Here is a 10000-nt window from a genome sequence, read left to right as displayed (position 1 = left end):
TTATACATGATGTCATGTATATGTTCAATATGTATAATATCGTTACACTGTGCAGTATTCATACTATAACATGCATATAATGATAACAAATCAAAAACTAAGCTGTAGTATAAAGTATGATGATATACTATCATACTAATCACAGTAAAGTCAGAATACTATGTTATTATAGTGATATGTTTTATAAATATGTAATATATAAGTTGATATGTATTGTTATAAACTTTCAATGAGTCTAGATGAGACTTGTAGAGGTGACGCCTCCCTCAGGTTTATCAGTTCACTGCGTCTAATCCAGGGTTTTCCCATCAGTCATTTACCAACATGAGATCAAACAGGAAGTCAGGGAGTTTCTGCTGCTAAAGGTCACGTGACCACGAAGACGCCGCGTCCTCCGCTGAGTTTATGCAAATGAATCATTCAGTTAAACAAAGAAAAAAGACAAAGCAGGTTCATGTGAAACTGAAAAAACGAGTGAAACAGACACGACGCAATAATGTTTATATTCAATGTTACAAAAACAGAACAAAATGAGTCAATTTGAAGCAAACTGAAGCAAATGGGAAATTAACTAAATTTAATAGAAAATTGGTTCAAATAATCATAAATATTTTACTTCACGTGGTTAAAAACGTTGTGAATAATGTTGAGGATTAAAGATGAATTATTGTTACATGTGCAGATTACTTTTGAATCTCTACAGCCGTGTGACCTTCACTGACTGTCGCATGTTTCCTGTGTGTGTGTGTGTTTTTGTGTATTTTGCGTGTTACCAGAGGGGTTTTCGTTTCCGCTATGAGTGCGAGGGTCCGTCCCATGGCGGGTTACCGGGGGCCTCCAGTGAGAAGAACAGGAGAACGTACCCGACTGTGAAGGTGGAAACATGGACGACACTAACGATGTTTTAGCGACGTTTTAAAAACCTTGTGATAACGACAGAATCGATTTCTGCTAAAATATGACACCTGATGACCTGATGTTTGATTCTGACCTCAGTATTTTGTGTCTCAGATCAATAACTACGTGGGTCACGCTCGGGTCGAGGTTCAGCTGGTGACGCACACAGACCCCCCTCGAGTCCACGCCCACAGTCTGGTGGGCCGCCACTGCACCGAGAAGGGAACCTGTACGCTGGACGTGGGCCCCAACGACCTCACCGCCTCGTCAGTATCCAATCACGTCACAGACGGCAAATGTTTCTGTTCAGAATGTTCAGTGAGTAAATGATGTCACTTCCTGTAGGTTCAGTAACCTCGGAATTCTTCACGTGACCAAGAAAGGTGTCGTTGAGATTCTGTGCAAGAGGCTGAGAGACGAGAGGAGGAGACACAAAGGACACACACTGACAGGTAACAACAGACACACACACACACACACACACACACACACACACAGAGACAGGTAACAACACACACGCACACACACACAGACAGGTAACAACACACACACACACACACACACTGAAAGGTAACAAAACACACACACACACACACACACTGAAAGGTAACAAAACACACACACACACACACACACACACACACACACACAGACACACACACACACAGAGACAGGTAACAACACACACACACACTGAAAGGTAACAAAACACACACACACACACACACACAGACAGGTAACAACACACACACACACTGACAGGTAACAACACACATCTGAACAATGTTACCTAAGTAAAAACACCAGGTGTGTGTGTGTGTGTGTTGCAGACGTGGAGGAGAGTGTGTGTCTGAAGGATGCAAAGGATCTTGGGAAGGTGATGGACCTGAACATCGTGAGGTTAAAGTTCACCGCCTACCTGCAGGACAGTAACGGAGGATTCACCAGAGCGCTCAAACCCGTCGTCTCCAACCCCATCTACGACAGCAGTGAGTCCACACATCACAGACAGGGGGCGCTGCACTTTAGTTCCAGTCAACACACTGATTCAAAATGATTCATTTATTCGTATTTATTTAATAAATATCAATCTATGGTCTGTTTGTGTTTCAGAGTCGCCAAACGCCTCCAACCTGAAAATCTCTCGTATGGATAAGACGTGCGGCTCGGTGCTCGGAGGAGACGAGATCTTCCTGCTCTGTGACAAAGTCCAGAAAGGTAGCGACGCTGTGTGTTCGTTTCCTGTCGCAGCGTTTACTCATCCTGTGATATCCCATCATGCTTTGTGCTGCTCATTACAGACGACATCGAGATCCGCTTCTATGAGGAGGACGACGAGGGAGGATGGGAGGCGTTCGGGGATTTCTCACCCACTGATGTCCACAAACAGGTGTGTGTGTGTGTGTGAGTGTGTGAGTGTCTGAGTGGGAGTGTGTGAGTGTGTGTGTGTGTGTATATGTATGTGTGTGAGTGTGTGTGTGTGTGTGTGTGTGTGTGTGTGTGTGAGTGTGTGTGTGAGTGTCTGAGTGGGAGTGTGTGAGTGTGTGTGTGAGTGTCTGAGTGGGAGTGTGTGAGTGTGTGTGTGTGTGTGAGTGTGTGAGTGGGAGTGTGTGTGTGTGAGTGTGTGAGTGTCTGAGTGGGAGTGTGTGAGTGTGTGTGTGTGTGTGTGAGTGTGTGTGTGAGTGTGTGAGTGTCTGAGTGTGAGTGTGTGTGTGTGTGAATGTGTGTATGTGTCTGAGTGTGAGTGTGTGTGAGTGTGTGTGTGTGAGTGTGTCTGAGTGTGAGTGTGTGTCTGAGTTTGTGAGTGTGTGAGTGTGTGAGTGTGTGTGTGTGTCTGAGTGTGTGTGTGTGTGTGTGTGTATATGTATGTGTGTGAGTGTGTGTGTGTGTGTGTGTGTGTGTGTGTGTGTGTGTGTGTGTGAGTGTGTGTGTGAGTGTCTGAGTGGGAGTGTGTGAGTGTGTGTGTGAGTGTCTGAGTGGGAGTGTGTGAGTGTGTGTGTGTGTGTGAGTGTGTGAGTGGGAGTGTGTGTGTGTGAGTGTGTGAGTGTCTGAGTGGGAGTGTGTGAGTGTGTGTGTGTGTGTGTGAGTGTGTGAGTGTCTGAGTGTGAGTGTGTGTGTGTGTGAATGTGTGTATGTGTCTGAGTGTGAGTGTGTGTGAGTGTGTGTGTGTGAGTGTGTCTGAGTGTGAGTGTGTGTGAGTGTGTGTGTGTGAGTGTGTCTGAGTGTGAGTGTGTGTCTGAGTTTGTGAGTGTGTGAGTGTGTGAGTGTGTGTGTGTGTCTGAGTGTGTGTGTGTGTGTGTGTGTATATGTATGTGTGTGAGTGTGTGTGAGTGTGTGTGTGAGTGTGTCTGAGTGTGTGTGAGTGTGTCTTTATCCGGTGAGACACAAAACATTGTAAAACTACAACATGCAGAATAAAAGAACAGAACAACGACATCATGTTTTCTAGACTGAAGAAGTTGGTTTCTAATTTCAAATGCTTTTGTTTTTTATTTACCAGCTTTTATTTTGATAGTCAGACATTTTTCCACCTGCCAAACATGAAGTTTCTCAGATTTTCACAGTAAAAGTGAATCGGTTCGTGTTTTTCTTGTCAATCGACAGTGAAAAAAATGAAATTGATTAGAAAGTGCACGTTCATGTACTTTCTAATCAAGTACAATGATTACATTTAATTTGTAATATATAAAATATAATATCTAATAAACAATGTAAATTATCTGTAATAAATAGTGAAGCTAAACTTCAGAATGAAAATGAGTGTCGATCGTCTCCTCTCTCTCCTCAGTACGCCATCGTGTTCAAGACTCCGCCCTATCACAGCGCAGAGATCGAGCGTCCCGTCACCGTCTTCCTGCAGCTGAAGAGGAAGAAGGCCGGCGACAGCAGTGACCCCAAACAGTTCACCTACATCCCACATGTCCAAGGTGAGTGCTGACGCTAAAGTGACATATGGATCAGGTGATCAGGTGATCAGGTGATCAGGTGATCAGTCGACACTCGGGGAGCAGAGACAGGAAGTTGTTTGTTTGGGGTCAAAGGTCACAGATCACACTTTGAGTGAGCAGCAACAAAATACAAGTTTTGGCCAAAGACGACAATTTATCATCTTTGTCTCCTCCTCCTCTCCTTCTTTCCTCTCCTCATTTTCTCTCCTCTCCTTCTTTCCTCTCCTCGTTTTCTCTCCTCTCCTTCTTTCCTCTCCTCTCCTTCTTTCCTCTCCTCCTCTCCTCTCCTTCTTGTCTTCTCTCTCTTAGATAAAGAAGAGGTATTGAGGAAGAAGCAGAAACCGCTGCCTCACTATGAATCCTGGAGAGGAGGAGGGCGAGGAGGTGGAGGAGGAGCTGGGGGTTTCGGAGGAGGAGGAGGAGGAGGAGGTAAGAACGACAGACGGAGGAATTTAAACTTTGAGTAGTGTTGGAGGGGATTTCCAAACATCAGCACTAATGAGAATCACATGTTTTACACAAAGTAATCTAACTACACAAAGTAACATATATGTCTGTATGTATATCTTATACATATTATTGTATATATACATATATTTCTACATTATTACGATGTGAACCTGACGATGTTTCCTGCAGGATTTCAGTTCAACCAGCAGATGAACGGAGGAGGAGGAGGAGGAGGAGCTTTCTTCACCGGAGGTTTCACTGGCTTCACTGGAGGGGGAGGGGCTCAGATGTCAGGCTCCACCCCTCAGACAGATGTTGCCCAGCACCAGAGTGACGGACAGACGACAGGTTCGCCTCTCCAGCAGCAGCTCTGTCAGATTGGTGAGTTACAGTAACATTCTGATCATGTGACCCTCTGTGTGTCCTCGCTCGTTAACACGTGACCTTCGCTGTGCGTCGTGTTTCCAGCTGCGGCGCTCCACAGCCGAGCGTCTCAGAGCGCCAGACAGACCGCCGCCGCCCTGTTGCAGTACTGCAGCACCGGGGACGCCCGCGTCCTCCTGGCTATCCAGAGACACCTCTGTGGTGTCCAGGACGGCAACGGAGACACGTGAGTGTTGACTTTGTTGTCTGGCTGATGACATCACCATCACATCAGGAGTTAAAAAATTCCACCTGCTTTTTCTCCCACAGTCCTTTGCACCTGGCCGTCATCCACCAGCAGACAGGTGTGATTCAGCAGCTCATTCACACTCTGCTCAGCAGCCAACAGCAAAACGTCCTCAACGTGTCCAATCACCTCCGACAGGTAGCCCCGCCCCTCTGACCTCTGACCTGTCTCTAACCTGAACCGACCCACCTGACCTCTGACTCCTCCCCTGCAGACGCCGCTCCACCTGGCCGTCATCACGCGGCAGGTGAAGGTGGTGGAGGTGTTGTTGCGGGCCGGGGCGGACCTCAGCCTGGTGGACAAAGACGGCCGCAGCCCGCTCCACCTGGCCGCGCTGGCCGGAGACAGCGCAACACTCCGCCCCCTGCTGGCTCACATGGGGGAACACCACACCCACCTGGTCAACACCGCCGACTTCCATGGTGAGATGAATTGATCCGTATTGGTAGTTACTCATCATGTGATCAGTTCCTGTCCCCAATCATCAGGACACGTTACTGTGTAGAATAATATTACTACTACTAATAATCATAATAATGAAAAAAGTAATGATAATTTCCAGTCTGATGAAGAGCTGAAACAATAAGTTAATTGATTATTGATGAACAGAATATAAATAATCTACTATTATACTATTATAAAAATTGGTTTAGAATTATTATTTATTTTATCAATAATCAAGAAGGAAATTATACATTAGTTGCCGTCAATCAACCAATCACATGATATTTGTCTCATAGATATTAACAAGGATCAACTTCCTCTGTTCTTAACTCAACTAGAGTCAAATAGAAACTTAGTGATCAGTGAATAAAGCTCAGTCCCATGTGAGGATCCTCTCCCAGGACACAAGTCCAACAGATGCTGATGGAACTGAACACATCAACACAACAACAGGATTCACTACATGAGAAGAACCAGTTTGTAATTCATGTTTAAACACGATACATAACAGAAATCTAGATTGTGTCCAGTCTGAGCTCTGTGTGGTCTGTGATTGGTCGTTTACGTTTAATGTTCTCGTCTCCACAGATAATAAAACTAAAAGTTCACAACGTTAATGCTGTAATTTTACGATCAATCGATCAATATTTATTTAACTTTATTCCTGTTTATCTGTCAGGTCTCCACCCCCTTCACCTGGCAGTGAGGAGGGACGGCGAGCGCTGCCTCCGCCAGCTGGTGGAGGGAGGAGCCAAGATCAACGCACCCGAGCAGAAGAGTGGAAACAGCGCCCTCCACCTGGCCGTCAGAGAAAACCTGTTCAAGGTGGCGTGCACGCTCATCACGGAGGTAAAGTCACACGTCCATGTTTACCTTTGTCAGTGATGTCCCATTTGTGGAAAAGTTGCAGTGATTAGATAAAACTGTGATGTCACTCAGAGTTCGCAGGGATTGGTTGAATTACCATTAGCTGTTGTCATGACTACTTCCAGGAGGGACTGTTTTTTGTATAAATACAGCCTATAGGACGCCCCCTGCTGGTCGGACTGAGGTCCGAGGAGTGACTCGCTCTCTCTCTCTTCCAGCTGAAGGCCGACGTTAACGCCTGCACGTTTGGAGGAAACACGCCGCTCCACCTGGCGGCCGGTCTGGGCTCGCCAACGCTCTGCTCCATGCTCATCGCAGCAGGTCAGACGCCGCTCGCTGACTGAAAACACCGACTGCAGATGACAAACAAACGGTGATTTAACCACGACTGTTTTTCAGGAGCTGATAAGAACATGGAGAACGACGAGCCGCTCTTTTTCAACTACTCGTCAGAAGAAGAAGACAAAGACGAAGATGCACCAATCACAGAACAGGAGGCCGTCGCCTCTCAGCCAATCAACCCTCGCAAGAGACCAGCAGGACACACCCCCCTAGACCTCGCTAAATGTCAAAGGGTAACGAGCTCTTCTTCTTCTTCTTCTTCTTTTTCTTCTTTGTATAAAATTTGAAATTAATCTGTTTTTTTTGTCAAAGATTCTGGAAAAGCTTGTCACCTTGTCACCTTGTCACCTCATCACCTCGTCACCTTGTCACCTTGTCACCTTGTCACCTCATCACCTCGTCACCTTGTCACCCTTGTCTCCTCGTCTCCTCAGGTGAGGAACCTGTTAACGTCCAGACAGAGTCCAACGTCCGGTCGTCATGGCAGCAAGAGGATCAAATCAAGCAGCAGTGAAGGTTCGTCACATGAGTGTGAAGGTCAGAGGTCAGCTGCTGTGAGGCTTTCACTGACTCAGACAAACTGAAATATTATTTTTACAGCTGGAACATTTAAAACACGTCTGTGTTTGTGAATAAATGATTTTTATTTCCTGAACGTGTCACTGCAGAGCGGGACTGTTCGGGGCTGGACGAGGACACGCTGTCCCGGCTGGTGGAGGTGCTGAGTGTTGGAGACGTTCCCTGGAGGAAACTGGCGGAGAAGCTGGGGATGATGACGCTGACGCACCTGTACCAGGACAGTGTGACACCGTGCCACCACCTGCTGCAGCACTACAAGGTAACGATGTTTGTTCATCAAGGTTGAAGGTCAGATAAACGGTTCAAGATTCAAGATTCAAGAGTTTATTGTCAAATGCAAGGTGCTCAGATGTGGAGATTATTTCTTCGGGCTGTTCTCCGGACCTGGAGCACCTCATGATCAGATGCCGACCTTATTACATCCCGAGGGAGTTTACATCGGTCGTTATTACAGCGGTGTACATTCCGCTGTACACGAATCAGGAACTGGACGAGCTGCATGCGGTTATCGACAGGACAGAGACCTCACGGCCCGAGGCTGCGTTTATTGTGGCCGGTGATTTGAACAACGCCAACATGAGGAAAGTCCTGCCGAGATACCACCAACACATCAGCTGTCCTACACGTGGTGCGAACACGCTCGACCATGTTTACACTCCCTTCCGGGATGCGTATAAGGCCCTCCCCCGCCCCCCATTCGGCAAATCGGATCACGTCTCAGTTCTGCTGCTGCCTTCCTATAGGCAGAAACTCAAACGTGACAGACCGGTGACTCGGGCCAGTCATCGGTGGACCGACCAATCAGACTCGGCTCTACGGGACTGCTTCAGCATGACGGAGTGGTGCGTGTTCCAGGATGACAACATCAACACGTACACGGACGCGGTCATCTGCGACATCAGCAAATGCATCGATGACGTCGTACCCAGGATTACTGTACGATCATTCCCAAACCAGAAGCCCTGGATTAATGGTGACGTCCATGCAAAACTCAAAGCACGGACTGATGCCTACATCTCAGGGGATCTGGAGGAGTACAGGAAGTCCAGGTACGCGCTCCGGAGTGCTATTAGCAGTGCCAAGAGACATTACAGGGACAAGGTGGAGTCTCACTACGAGGGCTCCAACACAAGGGACATGTGGGCTGGACTCAAAACCATCTCTGACTACAAAGCAAAGACCAGCAGTGCTGATGTAGTGTCTGCATCTCTCCCAGAGGATCTGAACACCTTTTATGCTTTGAGAGCAACTCCCCGGCTGTGGAGATCCAAGAGGCCCAGGAGGACCGCTGCCCCCCAGTAATATCCAGGGCAGATGTGTGGAGATCACTTAACCGGATCAACACACGCAAGGCACCTGGACCTGATGGCATTCCTGGCCGAGCTCTCAAGGTGTGTGCAGATCAGCTGGCAGATGTGTTCACAGACATCTTCAACCTGTCAGTGCTCCAGTCTGTAGTCCCCGCATGTTTCAAGGAGACCATCATTGTCCCTGTTCCCAAGAAAACTAAAACCCTCTGCCTGAACGACTACCGCCCAGTAGCACTCACCTCCACCATCATGAAGTGTTTTGAGCGGCTAGTCAAACCCTTCATCACCTCCTCCCTCCCTGACTCTCTGGACCCTCTTCAGTTTGCCTACAGGCCAGATAGGTCGACTGCAGATGCCATCTCCCTCACCCTTCACACTGCCCTCTCCCACCTGGACCAGAGGGACACATATGTGAGAATGCTGTTCATTGACTACAGTTCAGCATTCAACACCATCGTGCCTCTGAAGCTCGTCACCAAGCTCAGAGACCTTGGGCTCAACATCGCCTTCCGTGAGTGGATCCTGAACTTCCTGACGGGCAGACCACAGGCGGTGCGGATAGGCAGCACCACATCCTCCACCCTGACTCTAACACCGGTGCCCCCCAGGGCTGTGTGCTCAGTCCTCTCCTGTCCTCCCTGTTCACGCATCACTGCGTGGCCGCCCACAGCTCCAACACCATCATTAAGTTTGCTGATGACACGACCGTCATCGGCCTGATCACCGGCGACGATGAGAAGGCCTACAGAGAGGAGGTCAGAGCCCTGACATCTTGGTGCCAGGACAACAACCTCCGGAGCTGATCGTGGACTACAGGAAGAGACAAGGAGTAGAACACGCCCCCTCTCCATCAACGGGACTACGGTGGAGCGAGTCAGCAGCTTCAGGTTCCTTGGGGTTCACATCAGTGATGACCTGACCTGGACCCACCACACAGACTCCATCAGGAAGACGGCCAGACAGCGGCTCTTCTTCCTCCGCAGGCTGCGGAGGCTCAACATGGACTCCAGGATACAGGTGCACCATAGAGAGCATCCTGACTGGCTGCATCACCGCCTGGTACGGCAGCTGCACCGCCCTGAACCGTAAGGCTCTGCAGAGGGTGGTGAAGTCTGCCCAGCACATCCCCAGGATGGAGCTACCATCCATGGAGGACCTCTCCACCAGCGGTGTAGGAAGAAGGCCGACCGGATCATCAAAGACCTCTATCACCCGAACCACAAACTGTTCTGCCTGCTGCCGTCTGGCCGACGGTACCGCAGCATCGGGCCCCCCCCCACCAGGCTCAGAGACAGTTTCATCCCCCAGGACATAAGACTTTTAAACTCCTCCAATCTGCCATAACCCACTAAACCAGCTCCTTAGCATATTTGCACTATTGCACAAAATTGCACTATTGTTTTTTTCTTTAGGTGTATATATATATATTTAGATATATATATTTTATTTCTATTAAAATTTGTGATATTCTATAACGAAAAGTTTGAAGGTCT

General features: G+C 48.2%; 1 protein-coding gene across 10 annotated transcripts in view; it reads left to right on the top strand.

Annotated features, from left to right (window-relative positions):
• The window catches only part of LOC117775755 (nuclear factor NF-kappa-B p100 subunit-like), a 55169-nt gene that overhangs the window by 19634 nt on the left and 25535 nt on the right, over window positions 1–10000 (top strand). For 6 of the 10 annotated variants that reach the window (XR_004616322.1, XR_004616323.1, XR_004616320.1 and 3 more), the window contains 17 exons: window positions 777–875; window positions 1012–1163; window positions 1243–1349; window positions 1728–1886; window positions 2011–2115; window positions 2199–2287; window positions 3686–3824; window positions 4155–4274; window positions 4485–4676; window positions 4764–4905; window positions 4989–5103; window positions 5180–5387; window positions 6089–6258; window positions 6495–6597; window positions 6676–6851; window positions 7053–7134; window positions 7287–7456. Coding sequence is in view for 1 of the 10 variants with exons in the window: in XM_034609164.1 (XP_034465055.1) it covers window positions 777–875; window positions 1012–1163; window positions 1243–1349; window positions 1728–1886; window positions 2011–2115; window positions 2199–2287; window positions 3686–3824; window positions 4155–4274; window positions 4485–4676; window positions 4764–4905; window positions 4989–5103; window positions 5180–5387; window positions 6089–6258; window positions 6495–6597; window positions 6676–6851; window positions 7053–7134; window positions 7287–7456 (2328 nt within the window). In the remaining 9 variants the exon portion in view is untranslated. The remainder of the gene's footprint in view (window positions 1–776; window positions 876–1011; window positions 1164–1242; window positions 1350–1727; window positions 1887–2010; window positions 2116–2198; window positions 2288–3685; window positions 3825–4154; window positions 4275–4484; window positions 4677–4763; window positions 4906–4988; window positions 5104–5179; window positions 5388–6088; window positions 6259–6494; window positions 6598–6675; window positions 6852–7052; window positions 7135–7286; window positions 7457–10000) is intronic. The other 4 variants (XR_004616328.1, XR_004616327.1, XR_004616326.1 and 1 more) reach the window with 4 other exon arrangements.

Source organism: Hippoglossus hippoglossus, chromosome 15 (genome assembly GCF_009819705.1).
Source record: "Hippoglossus hippoglossus isolate fHipHip1 chromosome 15, fHipHip1.pri, whole genome shotgun sequence".
NCBI lineage: Eukaryota > Metazoa > Chordata > Actinopteri > Pleuronectiformes > Pleuronectidae > Hippoglossus > Hippoglossus hippoglossus.
The sequence above is the reverse complement of the archived record's forward strand: the minus strand, read 5'-3'. Positions and strand labels throughout refer to the sequence as shown.